The sequence below is a fragment of the Prenolepis imparis genome, unplaced genomic scaffold, assembly GCF_030444845.1.
Source record: "Prenolepis imparis isolate NDT839.2.m4 unplaced genomic scaffold, iyPreImpa1.0 SCAF_11, whole genome shotgun sequence".
Classification (NCBI taxonomy): domain Eukaryota; kingdom Metazoa; phylum Arthropoda; class Insecta; order Hymenoptera; family Formicidae; genus Prenolepis; species Prenolepis imparis.
Genome location: NW_028141169.1, coordinates 8,892,006 through 8,918,760, shown reverse-complemented (window position 1 = coordinate 8,918,760; position 26,755 = coordinate 8,892,006). Strand labels below are relative to the sequence as shown.

At 34.5% G+C, this 26,755-nt stretch overlaps 1 protein-coding gene across 1 annotated transcript in view; it reads left to right on the top strand.

Annotated features, from left to right (window-relative positions):
- Rbp6 (RNA-binding protein 6) overlaps positions 1–26,755 on the top strand; it is a 655,858-nt gene that overhangs the window by 263,242 nt on the left and 365,861 nt on the right. The window contains exon 3 of the mRNA XM_083050120.1: positions 12,334–12,415. Coding sequence (XP_082906246.1) covers positions 12,334–12,415 — 82 coding nt within the window. The remainder of the gene's footprint in view (positions 1–12,333; positions 12,416–26,755) is intronic.

Sequence of the window (26,755 nt, the reverse complement as noted above, 5' to 3'; positions counted from 1 at the left end):
AACAAGGAGAATTTATTCTTTAGCTAGATTCAAGTGACTTTATCCTGAAGGAATAATTAAGTCTTAGTTATCGAGACATTTAATCACGAAAATAGAGAAGCTGAGAAATGAGATAGCGTTTAATAGATCAGATAAGACTTTCTGGCATTTAACTTCAAATATTCGTATAACTATCTCTCGAAATAAAATATTATTAAAATAAAATCTACATATATGTTCTAAATGAAGAAAATGCTTTGGATATTTATTTATATTTATGTATAAAATTTTTAATTTGCAAAAAGTCAGGTTTATTTTATAATTCAAAAGATATCACTGGAATTTCCTAACCGTGTAATTTCGTAATCATTCGTGTCTCATGTTCTGTAATATTGTATTTAATTCATCGATAAATATTCAAAGTCTTTGCTTTTAGCTCTCTCTTTCTTTCTCTTTATCTTTCCATATTATTCATAAATAAATCAATTACAATTTGATGCAACAGATTATCCTTTGGATATATAAGTCATTTGAGATTTTTTATAGAAAGAATTAATGGTACAAATCGGAAATTACAGAGAGGTATCCAAGCGTGGCGATCTTGATATAAAATAAATCGATGTGAATTGAAGTTTCTATCAGAGAGTAAATGCGATTCTTGATAGCGTCCAACTGTGAGACACATGAACGGAACAAGATGGCGATCGGAGAGAAGAAAGGGGTTGGGGATGGGGATGGGGATCGGGAGAGAATCTTCACTGGCTAGTTTTCCGCGCGATTTACCGCGAGAAACCCGAGAAAGGATTGAGGGTCCGAGGTTGGAAGGAGTTGAACGACGCGGAAGTAGAAACCGAAGTGGATCGGAGATTCGGGACGAAACAGAGCCGAAAACGAAAAAGCCTGGCGCGAGAGCTTCTTAAATGGGCAACACTAGTTGCGAAGGTGCAAATACATGAGGAGAATCTTAGGGGTACGGGGAAAAAGAGAAGTTGGACAGCGGAGGATGAGGTAAAATGGAGGTGCGATAGATATAAGGAAGACGTGGAACAGTGGCTTAGCAGTGAGTATTATCGTATGAGAATCTCTCATCGGGTCCGATAGTTCGAGCGCGCGGATGTGGAATAAAGCTCATCAGGGATTCAGCCCGCAATCCGCATTCGATGAATTAAAGATGTCGCCGGGAGTAACAAGAATGGAGCTCCGTCTCTTTCTCCCTTTCCTGCACTCCCGGCGACTCCTTCGAGTCATCCAAGCGCTTATCCGTTTTATTACGAATGGGATTAATCTTCGCTATCTTGGTCGCGATAAGATATTATTGAAACTGAAGTCTTGAACATACGTTTTTTTTTTTTTTTCTAGAAAAAGCGAGAGGATGTGTGATAACTTCTAATATGTATTATTGCATATATATATATATATATAACATGTAACATTAACATTATATGTAATATATAAAAAATTAAATACATTAGAGAGTAGGTTTTAAAAGAGGAGAAACTTAAGAGAGAAAGAGATATATAAGTCTATTTATCTATTAATTATTTTAAAGTTTAATTTATTAAAAAATAATCTTTTTCTCGCGTACTTTTTGTGACTATTGAGTTTTAGAGACATCTATAGAATTATTATTAAAAAATTTGTATAAAAGACAATGACAACATTTTATTGAAATTGAGATATGGTGAAACTATCTTTAATCGTAAATCTGATATCCAGATTTTTCTTGGAAAATATTCTATTTCGTTCTGCTGCGGGTGTTATTTGTTAAGTTAATCGCCGTCGATCACGTATATAAGCTTGTCGCTGAGTCCGATCAATCCCAAGCGACGCGAAATAAAGATCAAGAGAGGCAAAAGAGAGCGGGGTTCTCGAGAACGAAGGAGTGCCATCAAGAAAATCAGTCGCGGTCAGCGAAAGCAGCGATGCTTCGCAGCAAAGTGTCAGCAGAAAAGCGGGGACCGGCGACAAAGAACTCGTGGGTCTCGTCGAGGAAGGGCAAAGGGGAAAGGAGAAAAAGAGCTCACGAGAAAGGGTGGTTCAAAGAGGGCCGGCAAAGGTAGTACCTGCGTGGTTACCATCATTAGAATGGTGGGCCATAGCTGCAATGCGGGCGCCCATGCGATCGAGTGAAGGAGAAGGGGGCCGGGTGCCTACTATGCACTCTCTCTATCTCTCTCTTCCTCACTATGCATCAACCGCGGCACTATCGCGAATCCTGAAAGTAGAGTTGGCTCGCGGCCAGGTAGGCTCCAGATTCTGTTGTTCCCCTTACATCTCGCCCCGTGACGGCCCTGCGCGCGTAGAGAATCAACCTATCCCTTCCCGTATTACGATTCTCCTCATGGCATTCGCTGCTTTGCGGTGCCGATTTGAGTTAATTCCTTGTAACTCGTTATAAATGTCATTCGCTATTATTTTTAGATTTGGCGGGATTTAGAATTTTATTATTGCAACAATAAAAATTAAGATTTACACGATTAAACTTCTCGTACGTTACTTGAATGTAGAATATACGATAAAACAGTTTTTTTTTTAGAACTTTAAAATAATCGAGAGCAATAATTTTTTCGACTACAAGAGATGTCGATACTTCGTCACTTTGATTTTTATACATTTTTATTTTTATTACGGTACGAATTTTTACAGAAATATATATGTAGTATTGATTCTCGCATGATGATATTCTTGTATAGATAATTTGATATTTTTGTAATATCTATCTATATTTGTGTATGACATTTTGAATTATCGTCTATCTCGCAACGATGTACGAGATCAATTGGAACTGGATAAAAAAAAGAGGAAAAAACATTTTCTAAAAAAAACTATAGCAATTTGGAATTGGTTCCGATTCCTTCGCGGCTCGTTCGATCGGTACGCCACGATTCCAGTCAAGCTCAAGTGTACACTTACGTTGCCGTTAATGGCTCGTCGCTGCGCAAGAAGACAGCCACGACGGATAGACGGTACGATCTTTTTGGGATGCTGCACGTTCGCCAAAATAGACGCCGGCACGCCAAGAGCGGCTTGAAGTAAGAGAGACGTAGCAGTGTTCCGTCCGCGGCATCTCTTCCCACGAGACACGCGAGAACGCAGAGACAGGAAATGAATTTCCATGGCCAATGCGGCAATGTTTATTTATTTAATAGATGTACATAACGCAACGATATAGTCGGATGATATTTGTCACTCTACTCTTTTCGACCGAGAAGTTTGTCGATCCCCGAAGGTTACGTGGTAGTAATTGGGCTATTGTGTATGACCGTCTGGACTTCTCTCACACGCGATAATTAATACTATGATGAATATTAATAGTCCTATTAATGGCCGAATGTGAGAAACTCGTCATCCTGATACTGGATACACTGATGACTAGTATTGATCGATAATTACGATATTTCGGGGTTTAACAATATTAATGATAATTTGAAGATTATTTGATGAGTGGCAATGAAAAATTTATTCTGTTAGCTCGCTAACGGGACTTTAATCAATATTATGAGAATATCTTATTCATTTGATGATATATGAAATTTTACTTGATCTTTACTTACTAATATGACAATAATCGAAGAATTTCTGAATATTTAGTAATGAGCAGATAAAAAAATTTACGTTGACAATATATTAATTTAATTTATTCAATAGTAATATTGATGATATAATGAATTTCATCAGAATTTCTATAATGAATTAATTTTGTCAGTTTTGAATATTATATAATTAAATCTGATTGTAGGTCATTGTTAAATTGATACTATGTATGATAAAAATAAATAATACTTTAATCATCTAATCGAAATTATAGAATAATGCTAATAATATTAATTGCAGGGAACCACACTAATAAACTGATTGCATGAATAACACATGTTAATCACATATTAATGCCAATAATATTCAATAATGAAGGATGGCGCGCGCCGTGTCACAAGTTAGCGTTCGGAATTTTGACCACTATTTGCAATATTTATCCGATAATTTATGCAAGAACGTATTTATGCGTTCGCGTAACATCTTTGACAGCACCGCTGTTTCACATCTATCGATGTAGCGCGTGAGCATCGTATTTGCGGATGGGTTGCTGAGTATTCGTCGCTAATTTTGGTACGCTCAGGTACAGAAATAGAGGCTTATTATTAACATATAGCACGAGTTTCAGAATGTTTTTTCAGAGTTAATTTACGACTTGTGCATGAAGGATGAAAATAATAGCAGAGATGTGCTATTTATCACTTTCTTCCTTTACGCAATTAAAAATAGGAGAAATGTCGGAAGTAATCAACATCAATGTCAAATCGTTTGACGAATATTTTAAAAATTAGACGAATAATTTGAAATATATACTGCATTATAACTAATTTATTTGGAAAGCTTTTATTAAATCGATATATATATACGATTAATCTTCCTTCAATTTATGTGAAATAAAGGATCAAAATTGTATAACAAAATTTAACGCATTTTTCTTATCAATTTGCTAATTGCTCTAATGCGTATTAGTAACTTCTTCAATTTTCAACACTGAGTTTCGAAAAAATTGCCGTCTCTTTCAGAGCTTCTTTGTTCTATCTATTTTTGCAAATTCTAGTTTTATCTTCATTAATAATGTCGCACGATACATTTTCAGAATCGCACGCTATTATTATTAACTGCTATTATTATTATTTACTGACTATATTTTAGAAATAACAAGAATTCCGCGATTATCGTAAATTATATTATAATTCTCTTCGCCTCGACGCGTCACTATAATACGATGCACGAGTATCGTGACCCGTTGTTGAAGACGCGACATCCTTGCTGACAGGAATCTCATCCCGCAGGTAATAGAGAGCGAGGAGGTCCTCTTTTTGCCCGAAGGTATCACGACGCCATTAATATAGTCGTGCGACGCGCGCTAGAGAGTCTCTGTCTCTCTTCCGCTCGTTCTTGCCTGCCGGGAACAGGCGAGCAGTAACTTCGCGTTTATTCAAATGATGCTTTAGGTTGAGCCTTGAGCGTCCTTTGGCGGAAGATAAGTAATCCTGGCGGATTCGCGGGAGGCGTAACTCGAGGAAGAAGCGAAGAAAGAAGCGCGACTGGAAATCGGAAAGGGAGGGGTGGAGAGAGGCACGTTCGAGGGTCAGGGATAGAAAGGCAAGGAGAAAGAGAGAAAGGGAGAAAGAGAAAGAGAGAGAGTGACGGAAACTGAAAGACCGCGAATAGCGGGAAGAGTGAAGCAAGACAGAGAAGACGAAGGGACGAGGAGAAAGAGGCGGACAAGGCCATTCGTTTCAATGAACGGTCCTCTGGAATGGGAGAACCGCCCCTTCGCCTCTCTTATCCCGTATCCTCCCTGGCTCCTGGGGGATCCGGGAGATAGGATAGGATAGAACTCGGTATATAGGACTTTATGCGAGCCTTCTCTGAATAGAAAAACACTCGAGCAGAGGCCAGCGTGCACTGTGCTCGCTTCCGCTTCCCTTCTTCTGTTCCCTCTTCAGCTTCTTGGCATCTCTTCCGATTCTTTCCTAGCGTTGAATCTCATTTGAATGGAGTTCGCCACCTCGCCGTCTCCACTTCCGCCATTGACTACCGCGTGGATAGCCGGTTCTAGAGCTTTCTCATGGCACGGCGACCAATATGCTCCAAGTATGGCGCGATGCGAGACGCGAACTCTCTCAAGAGAGGATAAAAAGGTCTGGGACAAGTTCTTTTTTTAAGGATTACATTCGTGAATTCGGAGAAAAAAATACAAAAAAATTCTGATTAGTTTCGTTCTTTTAGCAATTTTTCAGGAGCTATTGCAATGTCTAGCGCCTCGATTTCTTTAGGGTTGGTACCGGGTACAATACAAATTTCAGTCGATTGTTAAACTTTAAAACTTCTTAAAGTAAGTTGTAATTTATTTAGTCAATAATTTATAGTCATTCCTATCTAAAGAGGTTTATAAATCGTTTCTTAGAACAAAACTTTTAAAGATATACGAGATTTAATTTGTCAGTGAGAGAGTATTAACGAATTAAAATGATATAGATCTGATTTATGTAACGAAATAAATTTATAGCAATTCCTGTTGTTTTTTTTTTCTTAGATTTTATATACAAATTTTACACATAAAAAATATAATTTTTAAGAAACAATTGTGCAGTAATAATTTTTTAAAACGTGACTTAAATTTACATATTATTTGTATTTATTAGAATGTGGAGTATATATGTTATTTAGCTTAACCACTATGTTTTGCATTAAGTTATATAAAACGTACGTTTGTAAACTCGACCGAAATTCGTTGAGCATTCGTTTGTCGAAGACACGGTCATTATCAATGCAAAGGCAGTACAAGGCATGCCACTTTGGAAAATTTGAAACTCGTGAACTTTTTATTGTAAGTTTTTTCGCTATATAAACTTCAAGTTTCTCTATTTTAAACATACTATTAAAGGATATGAAATTATATAAATGAGCTATAAAAAAATGTTAGAATAAAAACAGTATGCGTGTTTTTTGCTAAGCATACACTTGCTGTGAAATATTTTTTATCATTTTTTATTTACATCCGCGAGTTGAAATTTGTGCAATGTAATTAATACAAAAAAGAAAGAGCGAAGAAAAGAAAGAGCTAAAAAGCTTATAGAGTGAAAATTTTCTTACAGAATATACGACTTATTGTTAGTCTATTTATTAAAGCAATTGATTGGTGAACTATTGTTTATTTCTAACAAAGCTTTGTGTGGATGTGTATATACTCAACTAATTATTGCTATAATAACTGCAATTCTATTTGTTCACAACGTCATAAATTACTACATTCCTTAGAGAAAAGTTAAAGCAAGTTACAAGTAAACATTCCATTTCCTCCAAATACTATTTCATTCGGAGTCGGCAACATATCGTTCCCGTTTCCGTTTGTTGCCATTCGGGGCAAGGAAGAGTTCTGGGCTGAGTAAGCTAGTCGCGTCACCGGCAAAGGGCCAAGGCACGAGTGTACCTTTCGACCGACTGCAATGGCTGAAATGAGAATGCGGGACGAGCTAGGGCCGCGCGTGAAAAATAAGTTGTGCCGGAGAACAATTAAGGAAATGACAGCCGTAAATTTCGGCGGATCGCGGACACGTTTTAAGAGCGTCTTCTCGCAAGAACGACGAAATTGCTTCCATCAATCCGCCAGGACAAATTAAGGAAGCATTGGCAAGCCAGTCCTTTGGAATGGGGTACATTTCTCTTATTTTAACGACATTTTCATAGTAGGCTGACGTTACAGGAGTGAATCTAGAAAATTATCAAGGGGCTGCCGCGAAAATTAAGAGAATTACGTTACGAAAAGTACTTGTGAAGAAATATTCACATACGAAATGTATTAGAGAAAAATCAACTTTTATGTCCTTTTTTATTCACTAATATATATATTGATATATATTTATTTTTATACTAAATAAAACTTATATATACCCAAATTATAGTAGAGAAAATTATATTAGTTTTTTTCAATCAGTAAGAGTTTTAAATAGAATATGCCATTGTCGCTCCATTGCTCTTTGCATACGAGTTTTTAAGATTTGAGATCCTTTCGCATCAGTACACCTCCAAAGAATCCGCTTTTTTGGTTCTCCGAAAAAGTTTCTCGAATTAAATGCAAATTACAAATCCATTAAGAAGTAATTCAACGGCACGCGCTTCGATAATGCTCTTTTTTATTAATAAAATCTTATTTTCGACGAGGAAGGTGATGGCGTAATAAACGGTGACGTCAATATCTCTGGTCTAGCTTAATTGTCTTTTAAATGTTTCGTCATGAAACGAACATTAGCCGATGTGATCGATAACAGATTCTCGCTATATCACCTTCTTAAGAATTTCGACTTGGTGTTACTAATTAACAATAGAGGGGTTGGGTGTAATTTATGCGTGAGGCTCGTTACCAAACAGGTGGTGCCCGACGGCTAATGACCTGGGGATACCAATAATTCATTGATTAATACCGCGCGTTGAATTAGCAAGTCCAGTTATCTCGTATTTTACGCGCTCTGGAAATAACAATTATCAAATACTTGAAGTTTTCACGATAGTAGCCTCTTTGTGCGTTTCATATGAAAAATATATGTATATAATAATTAAGATTTTTTTATTTCTAGTTAATATACTATTCAATTTACTTTTTATTAATTTTCCTTTTATTCATGTATTTTCTTTAAATGTTTGAAACATTTTTATTGAATTTAAAAAATATATAAATTTTGTCATATAATTTTTTGCATTTTGGTGTTAAATATTTTTTAAGCTTTAAATTATAATTTTGCTAAAAGCAAATACGTTTGAAACTAACTAAAGAATAAATTTATTATTTAGTTGCAGTACAAAAATTTACAAATACTTACAAATACATTTAACAGCTATTTATGCTTTAATTTAAAAAATATTTCAAGATTTATTCTTATTATTTAAATAATATTATTAGTATTTATGTAGTCATTCTAAAAAATAAAAAAAAAATAAAAAAATGTTTTTTTAGCTAAAAATATATATATATATATATTTGTTACTTTAAAAAAATAGTAATTGTATGTAAAATATATTATTAGATGTGTTTTTTTAATAGCTGTTTCTAAATATTATTAGGTGTCCTATCGCTTTTTAAAGATAACGTATCTCTTAGAATATATTATTTATACTTTTTATGACTATATTTTATACAATCCATTGGGAGAGTACTAATTTAGGATAGCAAAAGTATACGTATTTAGATTTGCCGCGTATTGTAAAGCTATGGGGATTTATTGAAACTCATTCGCGACCGAAGAGCCAAGTAACCGCCGAACATTACGAAGTCTTTAGAGCAGACTGGATGAAACAGCGTATAATTAGATAAGGTGTAAGACGTATTTGGAGCGCGGCCATGCTGGCTCGCCGCCAGTATTCAGCCTTTCGCTATAAGCCTACGAAAAGGGTCAAGGGGGTGTCCCTGGCGGAAAAGAGCGAGAAAGCTCTACATTAATTACATTGGTCGCATTGATTATGTGATACATATGCGATTGGATAATTTCTCGATCAACTAAAAAGTAGAAAGAGAACGGACACTTGGTATAATTTCTTTCATATTCAGTATACAAAAGATATTAATATTTTTGACTCTTAAAACTGTAGTTAGTTTGTAGTAAATTTTATTCTAATATGTGTGACGTATAAATTTTTTTATCTTTTTAATTGAACAATCTGAAGTGATTTTTTCCTTTTTTAAAAAAGATATGTAAAGTTGATACTCGCATATATCGAACTTTATTGTTGTTGCTTTTCCGCGATGCTCATTGGCTGTCAAGATTCGCGTTGTGCGTTATATTCGTAGCAACGAGAGGCTGTCATTGCGAGGGTTAGCAGTTTGACAGTTTGTTCAAAATAAAATTAAATAAAATAATAATATTAGTTTTAAATAATATGTTATAATACTTTAAACTCGATTAATATTTTTGACAGTTATCAGCTGATTTCTGTCAAAAAATATTAATCGCAGATAAAGTATTATAACATATTATTTCAAACATATTATTTTATTTTATTTTATTTTATTTTGAACAAACTGTTAAACTACTAATCCTCGCGTGATGACAGCCTCGATGCTACAAATATAACGCATAATGCGAATCGAAACAGTCAATCAGCATCTCGGAAAAGATACAACAATACTTGCGAGAATCGACTTACAATTAATATACTTTTTTTAGAAAGAGATGTTATAATATTTTAAATTCGATTAATATTTTTGACAATTATCAGTTGATTTTTGTAAAAAGTATTAATCGCGAATAAGATATTATAACATATTATATAAAACATATTAATATATATTTAACTATTTTCATACATATTATATACATCCCCATTATCGCTATAGAAATGTTATAAAATAAACAATTTCTCACTCACCGATACGTGGAATAGCGGAGTTGTAGTACACAGCACATTGATCTGAAAACAAAATATTCAAATTATGTATATACATATGTGTGTGTCGAATATCTCAAACAATGCAGTTTAGAAAAAATGTTTTATTTTGCATACCTCACAGTTGCCCCGATGTCGCCCGACGCCTCCCCGGGCCTCCTCCTCCTCTCTTGGTCCTTCGTAACACTCACGACACTCGCGAAAACACGAATAATTACGATCGCTCGACACTTTACACGACACTCCCGACGCGCGAAACTTTACACGACACTCCCGACACGACACGTGAATCGCACTGTGTATCGCAATGCTATCTGTAACAAATAAAATACATACATATTAGAATAATCTTATTATTTCGCATTATAACATATACACAATATAAATATGTAAACTAGAATTAACGATAAATATATCCACGGATCGCGACAAATTCGCGCGCGCGACAACAGATTAAGTTGGGTTATGTTGGCAAGAGATTTTGCATCGAATTTTTCGCGAAATATGCGTTTCGAACAATTACGCCTACATATTAACGTTGAAATTATGATATGCGATTGATAAATATTACAATACAAAGGTTAGAAATCGTTTCTAACGATTATGCTTACTAATTAATCAAAGCGGGACGCAGCTCGAACTGCCTGATACTCGCGGCGTTTCGGTATGGCCGCTATTCTACAAACATCGGCAACTTCACTCTAATAGCGCGCGCGCGCGATACTACATACATGATTTAATATTAATAATTAATTAAAACTCGAAGGAGATTCGTTCGAAAAGATATAGCTTTAGAAAGAAAAAATATTAATCGAGAATAAGGTATTATAACATTATTTACAACATATTATTATACTATTTTATAACTTTTACCATATTATTTTAAAATTTAATTAGCAAATTATAACATACACAATATAAATATAAATATATAAGCTAGAATATTTAATTAGCAAATTTTCGCTTTATTAATATTTTTTGATAGAAATCAGCTGATTAAAGCGTTAATTTGCTAATCAATTTTTAAAATAATAATACGTTTTAAATAAAATATGTTATAATATTTTAAACTCGATTAATATTTTTTGACAGAAATCAGCTGATAACTATTAGTTTAATATTAACTATTAGTTTTTTTAAAATATCATTTTTTTAACATAAAACCGAAGAATGGCGCGCGCTTGTGTTGTTCTAGTAAATAGAAAACTTACAAAAGTTGATGGAAGAGCGAAAACATTTGCTTTTTCGTATCATTGGCTATATTTTTAATGTACTATCGTGTCATTATTTAGTTATGTTTTGAATTTAATTTTTACCATACACAGTTGAAAAATTTGTGTTAAATTTAACAAATATCACCTGTCCCAAACGGTCCACAGAAATTTTTGTGTTAATTTAACGTAATACGGATATGTTAAATGGTGACACGAATATTGTGTTAATATTTTAACATAAAATAAATGCAAACTTCAAATAAACTTAAAATAAATTTTGTGTAAAATTAACATAGTTTTAATGTAAAAATTAACTAAAAAAATTGTTAATTTTACGTTTTATCACCCCCACTTATATTATAAAGTAAAATTAACATTTTTTTTCTGTAAATTTTAACAGATAAATCTTGTCACTAATAATACGGAACATATTTATGGTGTAAAATTAAAAATAGATATACATTGTGTTATTTTTACACTTTTTTTTAGTTGTTTTAATAATTTAACATTTGAGTCCAATTAACATAACGGCAATATGTTAAATTAACACATGAATGTGTTAAATATTTAACACAAAAATTTTAACGGGGACCGTTTTTAACAACAAAACACAAATTTTTCAACTGTGTAGTTATTTTAATTTTTTTAACTCATGAAACTAATTTTGTTATCATCTAATTTTACGTAACATAAAAAGAGATTGTTGAGCAGACTCGTCATAGCAAATGCACAATATGTCGAATTAGCTGTCATCAAAGATAGATCGTGCTAAGCTAAAGCTTTACTTTGAACGCACGCACCGCGCGTTTATCAGGCTATGAGGATTACGTTCCGAAGTGTCGACGCGTTGTTATCTACTAATTCCAATTAGCGTCAGTGATCTTCTGTGTTGCCAACTCTAACTTTGGTTGGCAGACGCCTATGTGAAGGGATATAATTTGGATTTTCGTCGCCGTATATTTCATCAAAGATATCCATTTTTTGTAAAAGAGCATTTTTGTGAAAAATGGCGAAAATGCATCATAATAAAGGTGACATTTCGTATGAATGAGAATAATGCGAGAAAAATGCGATGTTTTTTACAATAAGAAAAATGCAATACGTGAGATGTTATAACAGTGTCTAATAAATCTAAAATAGTCAATGAAAATATTTACATATATGAATTATATTACTCATTCATTATAAAAAGTAATCGATATAAATCATATTGTTTCAGAGAGCCTCAGGGAGTATTTCACCAAGTATGGAGACATCACAGAGGTCATGGTCATGAAAGATCCCACTACGCGACGATCAAGGTCAGTACTTTGTATATTTTATATCTATATAAATATATTATTTTTATATTTTATATTTTATTTTGTTTTATTAATTATATTTTATTGTTTTGTTAATATTTGTGTGCGATAATATAGTATTTTTCATTATTTCAAATTTTTTAATTATACTCTCTTCAGAGAAAATATACATTAGGTACATACATAAAAACGTTGATATAAATTTAAATGGCCTCGTAGAAATTTATAACATATTAGTCTTCCGGAACTTTTCATTAAATTTTTTATTTTATCATTGAGCGCACATACGATTGACGCATCAAGATTGACTTCGTTAAAAATAAATAGCCCGTAAAAATCTGAACTTTATATTTTTCTTACTTTATGTTTTCAATCTTCTTCACAAGAAAATTATGACAAAACTTATAACATTGAAAGATAATAAGAAGATTGTAAAAATTGCAATATTTGAAGTTATGATGAGATAATAACAGTCAAAATTATGATAACTACTGCTATCAGATTGTCGAAATAATGATATAATAATAGTAATGGTAGTTGAAGTTAAACTAAAATTTTTGAAAGAAATGTGTAGGATTAAAGAGAAATTACGTAAACTATAAAACGCAGTACAGGTTAACAAATGCGCTGTAAGATGCTTGCGGTGGTATTTTTTATACTCGCTACAGAATTAATTCACTGCGCTGTCCGCGTCACGAGAACTAATGCGCAGTATAATGTAATGATATACAACGTGTTGCGAAAATCGAGTTTTGCATCGAGTCGCTGTTAGGAAGAAAACAGAGTAACGCTAAAGCGGATGGTAAATGCCAGAGCGCACTAGCATCGGAGTAATTACCGGTTTTTAAGTGGAGGAAACGAGGGGCGAGTCCGACGACGAGGGTCGAAAGAAGTGGGACCGAAGGGAAGGTCGGGGGGGTGCAGCAGCTATATACAGTGTCCCTCTAGTGTAAAAGGGGAGCGCGTCTTATCGCCCATCGAATGCAAAGCCGACAATGTTTTATTACTGTAAGCTTAACGAAGACAACAAAAAGAGAATATGATTCGCATCAGTGCATAGCGATATTAGATATTATTATCGGAACGCAATATAGGGTTATTCTGAAGAGAGAGAGAGAGAGAGAGAGAGAGAGAGAGAGAGAGAGGGGAAAAAAGAAAATAAACGTATATATTAATGTATATGTATATCTTATCTTGTAATTATTCGGGGTACGAGCTTTTTAAACATTTTCTTTCTTAATACTTCATTCTTGATTTCGATTTAGATTCGAGTGAATTATTACAGAATCAAATGCAGACGCATAAATTTTGTGCATATACTAATTGTTTTAGAAATAGAGCAGAGAAAAAAGACACTACGTGTCATAGTCATAGATATTAATAAAAAATTATTATTTTTTATTTTAATTACATTTTTAAATATGTTTTTTCATCATACATGATTGCTAAAGCATAAATTTAAAAAAGAATGACGCAAAAGATTTTTCCTTTTTAATTCTTTTAATAATTCTCATATCTTATATATATCTCTACTTATTTATACTCTTTTCTCTTTATATCTCTATATCACTTCTCTAGTCTTGATTTATAAAGAAAAAATATATGAAATACTAATATATTTCTTCTTTATTTCTAGTTTAACTTTATATTTTATCTATTCATTCCTTCTAATTTTAGATTCTTTCCATTATGATATTCAAGTCCCCAATATTTCGCTATTATCAACTGAAGCCTTTATATTATAAAAGCGCGTCGTCAAGCGCCGTTTATGCAACGATAATCGCAGTCGAATTGTCGCTGTTTAAATTGCCATCTCTGGCGTTTATGCGCCGGTTACCTCTCGTACCGTACATTTCTCCGTCTAATTAATTGGCCAGAAACTTTCGGGCCGTGCCCGCCAACCTTCTCTAATTATTCGTTCCTTTCATTCTCGCGGGAGGAGAGCGGAAAGGGACGTAGGTCGGGACGCGGAGAAGAGAAGGAATTGCTGGACAACAAAACGAAACAGAGGACAACTTACTTCCGTCGAGTTACAAAGCACAAGCAACAGCGGGCCTATTCGCACCCGCTTATTAAGCGACGATAAAGCCCGCAAAATCAAAGAGCATTTCCCATTCCCTTTTAACCCCTGGCATTCATTCATGACTTTCTTTCTCTTTCTTATTTTCTCAATTTTCGTAAATTTGCTCCTTTCTCGTCTCTTCTCTCTTTCGTGTTCTGAATAGTTCGAAGTCCACTGACAATTAAGAGTTTTGTTCCTTACCCTTACCACCGATGAACTCGTTATGAATATGCCGAACCGAATACATCTACTTTGTCGACGAAAAAATTTAAGATCGAGATTTCTACGGTTAAAGATGAATTTTAGTAGAATTTAATTTAATTTTTAATTTATTATTTCCTTAATGTAATAAACGTTGAATCATGAAAAAAAAATTTTTGTAAGAGAAATATTTTTCTCTCTATATTCATATATATTTATATATACATTATTTATTTATTTATCCATCTATAAAAGATACTGTAATAAAATGTAAGGATGCAGATAATTTACGAAAAAAATCAATCTACGCTGCGAGATTCGGGATACATCCGCGGATTATCGTTGCGGATTAACCGAGATGTGCCGTCGATAGATTTAAATTTCTTTCGCCGTGGTATAACGAGAAGTTTCTCGGGTAGATGGAGATCGCTTAAGAGTTGGGAGGCAACGGAGACGGTGAACGAAGGAGACAGAATGGAGAGATAGAAGAGGGGACCGTCCGGGAGAGAGTTGGGGCGGTTGAATCCCTCAGCGCCACGTCGTAGCTCATATCTGCCGCAAAGGGACGCGCGGATCCTGTATGCAGGGGTTGAGGCATGGGGTTACTCTGCGGGTTGTAAATTAATGGTTAGCCCGTGGCATGGTGGGGTTCGGCCTAAGGGTTCTGGTTGATCTATGGGCGGCATGTGTGCCAGGTCAAACGGGCCTTGCCCACTGATACGGGAGCAAGAGAATCTCTCTCTTTCTCTTCCTCCTTCTCCTTCTATCTCGCGTTTTCTACTTGCTCTTACTTTGTCATCCTCTTCCTTCTGGTTGCAGTAGAATGTAAAATCGATAACTGTTTTGATAAGGCTACTCGTAGATAGGAACAAATTTAAATAGAAATGAGAATAAAGTGAATATAAGAGCGAATCTTCAAAATATAATTCGATTGTCTCTTTGACATTATGTATATATATGTATATCTATTATTTCCAATAGATCCACTAACTAGATTAATTTAAACATTAAGAATTTAAAGGCTCCTTCTATATTAAATATAAATTGAGTATTACATAGGCTATAGGAGCACGTACGTGGATTTCGGTGCGTTGATTCCAACGAAAATTAAGTTTTCGTTGGAATCAAATAATTGTGCACGGGGCACGAATATTGCTTGGTACACTGCCAAGACTTTTTTCGGAATAATCTCTACTAGAGATTTTTAATTCCGATTATCCCCTCTGACCCCCCTACAGAAATATAGGCGAGAAAAATATTGGTCCGAAAGTCGCTAGAGGGGATAATCGGAATTAAAAATCTCTAGTAGAGATTATATATTCCGAAAAAAGTCTTGGCAGTGTACCAAGCAATATTCGTGCCCCGTGCACAATTATTTGATTCCAACGAAAACTTAATTTTTGTTGGAATCAACGCACCGAAATCCGCGTACGTGCTCCTATAGCCTATGTAATACTCAATTTAGATTAATTTATTTTCAAAATAATTATAATTCTATTTCCGGAAGAATTCTTTTTTCTTTCTACTTTCAAGTCTATATAAAGTCGAAATAACCGTGTTCTGATTACGGCGTGAATTATTTTTACATACATATTTTAGAACATTCAATTATTATTTTATGGTCTTAAAGTCGGAATATCTAAATATATAATAATGTTACTTCTTTCTATTTCCACAAGTCTTACATTAAGATTAATTATTCTAATTATGAAATGTGTTTTTTGCTTGAATTATTGATCAATACTTGTAAAATTAACAATATTAATTATTGCATTTGCATTAACATTATATATACGCGTCTTTAGAATATAAAAATAGTACGATGCAGCCAAGCTAATCGCTCCTTTATCAGTTTCTCGAGTAGTCGTAATAACAATGAGATTCTATAGTTGCGATCAACGTGTAATGGCAGATATTTGAACTTTAAACGCAATTAACTTTAATATTCTCTGGAATCGTGCTTTGAAAAAAGTCAGTAACGTATGTTGAAAAATCGATAATCTGCTTCTCCTTATCTTTTCTTCTTCTCTCTATTATCGACTATTTCCAACAAAATTTTTAGTTACAAATTAAACGCATCGCACTGCTTGATTATAATATTTTATGGACTCCTGTAAGTCGCCAACTTATCTTTCAAAGATTCATATTTATATACCTATACCTATATATCTTCCTTGTTTATTGTGACAGTATTTTTATTTCGATTCATCTTTCATTATGAGAATAAATCTGATTTAGATATTTCGACAGTGCTAATAATTAAAGCGTAATAATAAAAGTTTTCGTAAATAGACAAAGAGCTAAGTCAACAAAGCGCTTACTTGAGGAATTTACGTTTGTACATAATCGCCTTTAGATTGTCGAGATACTTCTGTACGACCGTTATTCCTCGTTAAACGAATCGAAATCCTCATTTCTGACGATTTTGCTTCTTTCGAGGGAAGCAAGTACGCAGGCTCTTCTATCGACAGTCTCATTTCCTGCCTCGAACTTATCAAGACAAATATACACCGAGCACGCTCCTTCGCTTGCCTTTCGCCGTCCATCCGTCGGAAAATATCTCTAATGAACAAACTATCCGATTTGAGCCCGCGCTACAGCATCTCAACACGCCTTCTTCTCGGGCGTCGATTCTCGCTTCGCGAAGCGGTTGCAACGTCTTCGATAACCAATCTCAATTTCGTCACGATATATCTGTTACGCAGTCCCGAGATTTTATTGAGAGTCTTCCCTTTCGCTTTCTCTCCCTCTTTCCTGAACAATCGTAATATGGTGTTTTCACACTTCCTAAATTATACGGAGAATATTGCTAGATCTTATCGAGAGATGAAAAGAGGACTTAAGTGTTACACGTGTTTTTAAAAATATATTTTTTATGCTATGATTATAAAAAAGAGCATAATAGTTTTGTAAAGATGAAAAGTGGCCTCATTTTTATATTTTATTCTGTTAATAAAATATAAAATTGTACTAAGTAGAACAGAAAATCATTATTAGAATTAATTAAATTTGAATTACAACACATAAATAAATAATTTAATTTTTCTTATCCAACTTTATCAGTTTTCAAATACTATGATATAAGATCAATCAGTTCAGTCAGATAAGATATGATAGCGTATATAGATAGCGAAGGAGATCGGAGATTTCGAAATCTCTTTCTGGCGGGGCAATCTGTTAATTCGATCGTAACTCGTCGTTAAGGGAGAATTTAGTTGGTACTTGCCGGCGATAATTACACGGGTTTTGCAGCACGTAGTGGAACGGGGAGGGATGCGATGCCGCGAAAGGCGAGAAAACTCGAAGAAGAAGAAAGGGAGAGAGACAGGCAGATGCTGGCTGAAGTAGAATTTATTGGGCGATAAGCGCCGTGCAACTTTCTTCCCTTACGATCGTCATTCTTTATCAGCCCACTCGTGGCCGACAGCACGGCGTATCGGCGCACCAGGATAGACTAGGCTTTATGAATCGGGATTATTAAGGTCTTTCTTAGATCATAGATCTTGTTCCCCTTCCTCTCTCCGCATCACCAAATGGAAACGTCGCCGTAGAGAACTCCCGGTCCTCCGTCTTCGTGTATCTCGCTGAGATAGCAGTCGCGTTACTGGCATTCAAGACCATTTCCATTCACCGATAGACAACTTTTGAAACGTAATTATCGTTTTCAAAGCTCGATTTAATGAGATAAATTACATTCGTTTGATCCTCAATTTCGTGTTTTGATAATAGTACAATAAGTCTATATTTTTGTTTTAAGCGAATTTATCTTGTTAATTTATCTTTTTATAAAAGAAATTTACTATAGTATAAAAAATATCCAAAAGATTTACGCGACGTTCAAACTTACGTACAACGATACAAGTTTTGAATGGAATAGAGAAGAAAAAAATATCTTATTTTTGACCATTAAGAATTTTTCTTGTACGACTTCAAAATTTACGATTATATAATAATTGCGATTATTTCTTTAGATAGAATCCTCGAATATTTTCCAAGCGTGCGGCTTGGTCTCGACGGTTATCGGGTCACGCGTACCGATCGTTTCCCGGAGGTTATAAGGCGCACTCCGGCTGATAGCCGCACACATGACCGCGCGTTTAGGATGGACGATAGAGGTCTTGAGTAATTTATCAGGGTGCCTGAAGGGCGTGGGTGGCGATGGACGCAGGTGATGCGCGCGGCAAGCGCGAGGATCCGTGACCGGCGCCGTGGCGCGAAGTCTTATCTGCTCAGCGGGCGAGCGCACGAGGGTGCTCATCTACTCGTCGTTAGTTATAGCGTTAGATGTTAGCAATCTCAGTTCTCGCCGTGGCACAGAAACGTCACAGCCACGACGTATATGTACGTAACTCGGTCGGCTCGAATCTAGTTCTCCCACAGTTTTAGATAATGCACGGGAAATCAAATAATATATTAACCATTCGTAAGAATTAATGCTTGTAAATTTTAAACCAAATTAAAATATTTTTTAATTCCTTTTTATCTATAAAATTTATAAATGTAAAATACGAGTTTATTGACAGATATTTTCGAAGCTCGTTTCAAGTTTTAATTCATTTCGAGTATAAAGATTTTTTATATTGTAGCGCCATTTTTTTCTGATGATTATCATTCGTTGATTACTTTCGTGTATTAATAATTTTTTAATTTTATCTTTAGTATAAAAAAATGACTTAGTATTGAACCTATTTTAATTTTAATTATTATCTATGATACCCACAAATTTTTATTTATAATATTCTTATAAAATTTAATTAGTATATTTTTATATATGTAATGTGCATTATATATTTGCCTTCAACCTAGCATTATGTATTGAAATTATGATAAATATTAATGAACTATATAAATTGATTTCTTGTCTTATTAACAATAGAAAATAATTATGCATTTTAATATAATATAATTTAATGTAATCCTATATATAGTCTATCTTAGGATGCAAATAATTGATCGAGACAGCAGATACAAAAAGTAATAAAGAGCGAAATGTTAAAGGCGATCGAGATAACGGCAAAGTATGTACGTATGTCGGTAGATCATTTGGGTGGAAGTTGCGGGACGGGAGGACGCGAAATGTGGAGGATGCAGAGGTGGGTTAATGTGAGTCCGCGTAAGAGAGACACCCGCTGCGCCCTGCGGGAGTTAACGCGGGAATCGCGTGTTCTCCCTATGAAACACGGAACGGCGAAGAACATAAGGGAGAAAGACGGCTGGAATATAGCGGGATAAATAGAGGGAAAAAGAGAAAGGAGTAAGGATTTTCTGTGATTATTTTTCCGCTTGTTCGAAAGGAAAAAATATGTCGATTACATGTGATGACACATCGCGATCGTGTTATGTTGAGATGGTGTCTCCTAGCAGTTCCTCCAGTTTAATATTAAAATATTAAACAGAAATGTTATTAACATAGAAATATTTAACAAAACATAACTATATTGTAGTTAATATTATTTGATATTATGTTAATTTTTCATTAATCCTCATAATTTTAAAAATTCATTTTAGCAATTCTATGAATTAATTGCGATAATATCATTGCTCTGTCGAATAATTAATATAATAATTAATAAAATAAAATACTTAATATATTATTATATAATCAAAAAATATAATTACAACTATTGACCACAGATGAAACAAATTTTTATTAGTCAGTTTAAAAAAATCCAAGTCTATCAATAATGAAATATTATCAAAATTTTAACATTTTCTTCCGATAATTTTTCGAACGTTTACAATGTACGCTTTATACGATGTTTATATACGCAGATACTGTATTCTCATGCGCGTTTCTATAAATTCGCGTTACGATACGTTAATAATCGCGGCAATATCCGCGCTTTAAGACACGCTGCCGCAAAACATGCGAAAGGATACTTTTATAGACATCCGTTGCATCGTTTCGGCCCTTTCATATGCACTTTTATGGCACACGTTCTGTAACGCCAGCATCACACTGTGCGAAGATATCTTACAACACCGTAAAGCAAACTCTTACACTAGGGAGCGGCCGCTGTAACGATGATTTGTTTTTCGCTTGACAACTTTTAAGCACCCGTGCAATAACTACTGCAGTTTCCGCTTCCGCATACGGATGATCATGACCATCGTAGCGCCATATAAACGCGAATCGTGAGCTCGCGACGGGAAGAAGATGCGCGTAAATGTAAAATCGCACGTAGTTGCAATAATAGCTTATGTCTATATTAATAGAGACTCTTCGCGATAATGTATTTTCGTGGATACGGTAAAAGCTAATGGCCAATTAAATTAGATGCACTGTAGATATCATCCTTATATTTCTGGATTTTAATGAAATAAATATTATAAATTTAGATTTTTTTGATTGCCAGTCTTACAAGTAATTAAAATTATTTCAGTTGGGTATATTTAATTTTTTTGATATATATTACCAGAAAAGATACCAATAAATAATATTTCATGTGCGAAAACTCAATATGATTTACGAGTGAAATTCAAAGCAGTTTGCAAGCAATCGCCATGAATATACATGCGCATGTGTGTGTGTGTATATATATGTGTATATATGCGACACGTATGACCGCATTTCGTTAGTGCAGTGCACAGTTGGATTTCTATTTAGATACGCGATATTAATAAGCGACATTGGGAAGAAAGAGAGAGCGTCTCCGCGCAGGTAAACGCGCTTAAAAGCCACCGCTGTCCGGGTTTTGAGAGAGAAAATGAGATATTCGTCTGTAAAAATCGTCTGGTACTGACGCACCGCGATTTATTAGCATCTCCCGAGCGACCGCGAATTCCGCGTTCGCGAAAAGCCATAGCACGTGTCGCGACGCATCGCGTCGCGCCATGTAGCTGTTATGCGACTTGGCGTCGAGATGTATGAATGTAGCCAGCGACGTCTTTAAGCAAATTACGTGAACTGATCTGTCTCGGATTTAACGGTTGTTCGCTGATATCAAACACGCCAGACGGCGTCTCTTCTCCACGTATATTTTGTATCTGTATTAATTTTATTATAAGGAGCCAAAGGTTTATACGTCAATTTCTCAGAAGACGAAATTTAAAGATTTTTGAATAGATTGGATAATTTAATCCTTTAATTAATGTCACTTCTGTTAGTAGTTATTTCATTTTTCATATTAAAAAAAGTGTATATCAAATTAATATCTTAAAATTAATATTGACACGACAAGTCACAACTTTTCACGAGAAGAATCATAAGATTAATATAAGATGGTCGAAAAAAAAAAAAATTATTTTATAATATTGCATATACTTAAAGTAAAATATACTGAATGATTTTTTTATACTGATTTTCTACACGAAACGTATGATTTTGTTATATCTTAAAGAGAAGTTAAAAAACAAATGTTTAAGATCATTGATTTTTATACATATTGATTTTTTCTGAAATGGATTTGCTGAAAAATAAAATGTTACAAAACTGACGAGATATAAAATGAGATAGTAGCAATAAAATTTCATGAACAGCTATTCCGAAAGATTCGATCTATTTGGACAACATCCGAACGATACGCTTTCTGTGAATGATTGAAGGGGTAATATAGATTCTCCATCGTAAAACTATTTTTATTCGTTTTATAAAATATATTTTTACAGAGTGAGTCCGTCGTACAACTAGTGCTATGCAAAATTGAGGGAAACGACTGACAGTCCGCTGTTTACGGCCGTATTCTTGATAGCGTATCTCGAATAGCATTTCCCGCGTATGTTGCACGCGCGATGAAGACGATGCACGATGTCGAGATTACACTTAAGACACAACCGACGTATCTCACGTAGCGATCTTTTGATTACCTCCCTCTGTTCAGGAACTTTCCTCTTGTTTTATCCTAATTCCTTCTTATCATTTCGTTATACGGCTTAATACCGACGTTTTATTTACACACTTTTCTTCAGTTTCTATATATGTTCCGGGAGATAGGTTAATAAAACGTAAATGTTAAATCTTTTAAAATAATTTTTCGGAATTTTTTTACTATGTTTTTACCGTTCCCTGAATTGTTAAAAGTTAGATGACAGTTTTACATCGTCATTAAATATAATAGTAGTATAGGATTAAATATATAATTGATACGTATAATTGATATATTTTGTGATGACATTAGAAAACTAACATTGAAAATCTAGTGATGTAATTTTTTTTGTACTAACTTAAAATCTGCCAAATTGCACTCTGAAAAGTGCGACTCAACAATTTTAATTGCGATCGATCTAAAAGCGGGACACGCTAGGCATCGTCTGGTCTAATGCTCGTTGCACACGATAGTGCATACGCGGCCAAATCATTATTGTCCGAGAGAAGAGGGAAGAGGGAGAACACTATATTCTCTACTACAGCATTATATACTAACCAAGTGGAACAAACCGTATTGTATCCTATTGTCATTTGCTAAACGTAAATTAAACCACGTAATGGATGTAAATCTCCGTGTTATTAGATAACATAGTTTAATTACTTTACATAAGGTCACGCGAGATTGATCATGAAATTGTTTCTCTCTATGTGGTTTTCTATTATATTACATAAAATTGTTATATTCTATATTATATTAAGTAGATTAATATTCGATGAGATTATTTTATTATTTGATTATTTTAATTCTACAATTTAGAAAACTGTGTTGAAATAATATAATCGAATGGCTCTTTCATGCCGATTTTCATGCATTTGCGAGCTATCATTTCAAATACGTAGATATCTTCAGATTTCATGGAATATATTCGATCGGTTCGAGGTGGCTGTGCTCCATCCTTCACTCTGGCATTTGCAAACTAACTTACCAACGCGGTGCATTCGCAGCATATCCGTGTGCGTGCAAGCTCACATGCGGGACGGATTGCAGCTGACCCGTTGTTAAGTTAGTTCGCCGTGCTTCGTGTCGCGCTGTCGGGAGAGTAGTTCTGCTAATTAAATTGGCGCCGCGCGATTGGCGTGTGAGGACGGCGAAAAATAGTAGTACGTTCCACGAGGAGACATTGTCACGGCACTAGGTCACAAGAAAAACTAGTGATGGACAATCATCGGCAAACTTTCAAATTTATATAGTACCCTTTAAATAGTACCCTTAGATTTCGAGATGAGTGGACGTTATTAAGAACAACGTTATCTATTTGGTATTTCTAGTTGAATTTTGATTTTAGGCGACTGTCGTGAATGCAGTTTTCATGTAACATCTATTATTATATATAAACTGACGTTTATCTACATTAAATTTGTTTTCAATCTCTTTGAGAGATATTTATGGTGGAGTTTGTATGACATTTAGAATTTTATGCTAAAGAAGTTTTCAAATATTCTTACATCAGTTGCATGCGAAATAATTAGTTGAAGAATCTTTTAAGATATCACATTTACATCAATATGAATGCAAATTCATAAAGTTATTTAATGGAATCTATGAAGAGAGAGACATGTCCCACACATTATAAATCGAATGCTAAATAAAAAGGATTAATTTAATAATCTGCGCGAAACGCGACAATGCAAATATCTCATGCAAAATGTCTGAATTTTTTTGTTTGAAAATTCGGATTTTTTCCCTATTAGTCTTTATTTATTCTATTAATATTTATTATTCTCGTTTGTTTTGCACGTTCTTTTATCGTCAACTCGTTTGAGTTTATTTTGTAAAGATTCAATGGAAACTCGGAGTATGCTTGTTCAATATAAGCTCGACAACCAGATCTAGAAAAAGCTTGACTTTTCCTTCTGAAGTCCCAAGGGAATCGAAAGAAAAAGATGTTTGCCGACCGCGATATTTTTGTCGTATCGTGCATTCGTTTTGTACTGGGCTCACTTCGCGACTTCGAGTGAAAACTTCGAGCATGCTTATTCAATTTGAGTCCGTCTTTAATTCGATAAGTGGATCTGGCGCGTTTGATTTTCTGTCTCGAACTGAGGAAAGAGAAAAATGTCGACGTGTGCATAGTTCCTACTTTTCTTCATTATTTTGATCGCGCGTTTTCGATCTACTTCATTTTTCTAGAAATCGAGTAAAAACTTTGGCACTGTGTTCGCTTGATTAACTTAAGTTCGTCACTAATTCAATAACGGGATGTAGAAGTGTGCTTGATTTTTCGTTACAAAGTTCTCGAAAGAAGGAGAGACATTGGAGATTTCCGTTGTTCTTGATTACTCTTCTGATTCATCATATATTTACAATCGATTTTATTCTTCGCGTTCTTATTTGAGATTAATTAATCATTAACTTCATATTGTGCACTTGAAAGAAAATACACAAATTTTATAATATATTTCTAAAGAAATAAATTTTTTATTATTTAATCTCTCTCTTTCTCTTTCTCTCAAGTGAACTTTTTCATTTAATTGAAAACATATAATAATTAAAATATTAATAACTTGTAGAAAAAAATGAAATGACTATTTATTTAATGCAAAGTATCCATTCAAAATTGGTGAAAAAATTTTTCGAAACGTTATTTATTTTTGGATTTACTCGAATATTATTGCAAATTATTTTGTATAAACCCCATGTCGATTTAAAAAAATTAATGAATTTGAGAACATTGTTAAATGAAATTATAGCAACACCGTTTTATATAACTCGCCGAACACTTCGGTTTCAATAAATTTTTGTTTGCATTTATTCCCGGTATAAATCTCGCGTGCGCGAAGTCGACCGAATGTATGTATATCATAAATTCGCAACATTCGGGGGTGCAACATTGTTTTCGCGGATACCGGTTCGCAAAAAAGAAAAACAGCGTTTGCGTAGTTTGTAGCGGGGGTAAAAAGTAACACGAGAACGAACGAGCGTTTCATTACACGAGGCGGAAGGAGCAACGGACGGAAGAGGAGGGTTGGGAAAACGACGAGGGGGCTGAAACGGAGAGTGGAAACGACGCGGTTGGTTACCGCGCGTAAACGCACGTTGCGCACAATTACAGTAACTAATCGCATTGTTTTCGTAGCTACGACACGGCGTAATACGTCATAACATTCGATCCAACCCCCGACCAACCCTTGATCCTTGGCTCGCCCCCTCAGGCGTTGACTCTCTCTTATGTGCCTGGAAATTGTCGACCCTACGTGATATACATATCCCGAAAGGTACAGATTCATGCACGTTTACATGTTTGTTTGTAGATATCCGCTAGAGGTAAACCCATGCGTTGCATACATTGCCATATTTACCGAGACACGAAACAAGAATCACTAAATTCCATAAGTAGGCGAAATTAATTTGCAAATTTAGTTAATCGTTAGAATCAATAAAACTGATTCTAAAAAACTGTTATATAATCATACATGGAATTACAGATTTTATATCTTAATACGTGTATATTTATATCAACGTAGCACATATTGGTTAAATTGCATTAAAAGATAACAAAGATAATAAACATAATAAATATAACAAATGTAGGAATATATTATATTAAAACAAATACCACACAATGCAAATTTCATTTGTATAGAGATTCTCTCGATACAGTGAACGAATCGTGATTTGAAATTCACGCTATTTCTACAGAATTAAAAACATAATGCAAATTAATTTCCAATAAAAAACTCGTTAGCCAGATGTTCTAGGGAAATCGAGGAAGCTATACGAACAAACGATTTCAAGCGTTCAAACGCTCACCAGTGTTTCTATATTTTGTCTCTTCCTTTCATTTTTTTTACTGACTCGCCTGCCATCCCTTGCCATACCACCTCGAATTTACGGCGAAATTGTTAAACGACGTTTGAAAAATTCGCGGTACATACCATCGCCCGGTTTTCCCGGTTTTCCTATGATCGTCGAATTTATATCCTCCACTTCCGTCGGGTAGGAATGCGAGTAAAGTTGTGGGTGGAGAAAAGGGGAGAGAAAACACGTTAGCGTTACAAACCATTGCGCGGTTGCAACGGATTTTGAAAGGAGCATTTCGAAGTGTTCGAAACCTTAGCAATTAATATATTCGCTTGTAATTAGAACGGTGTTTAGTTGCTGCTTAATAATGAATGAGCAGATATAGTACTATTTTCCTCAAATTGGAATTAATTAAAGAATTTGACCTATTTTGGACAAACCTAACACAATATTGAAGTATTTTATATG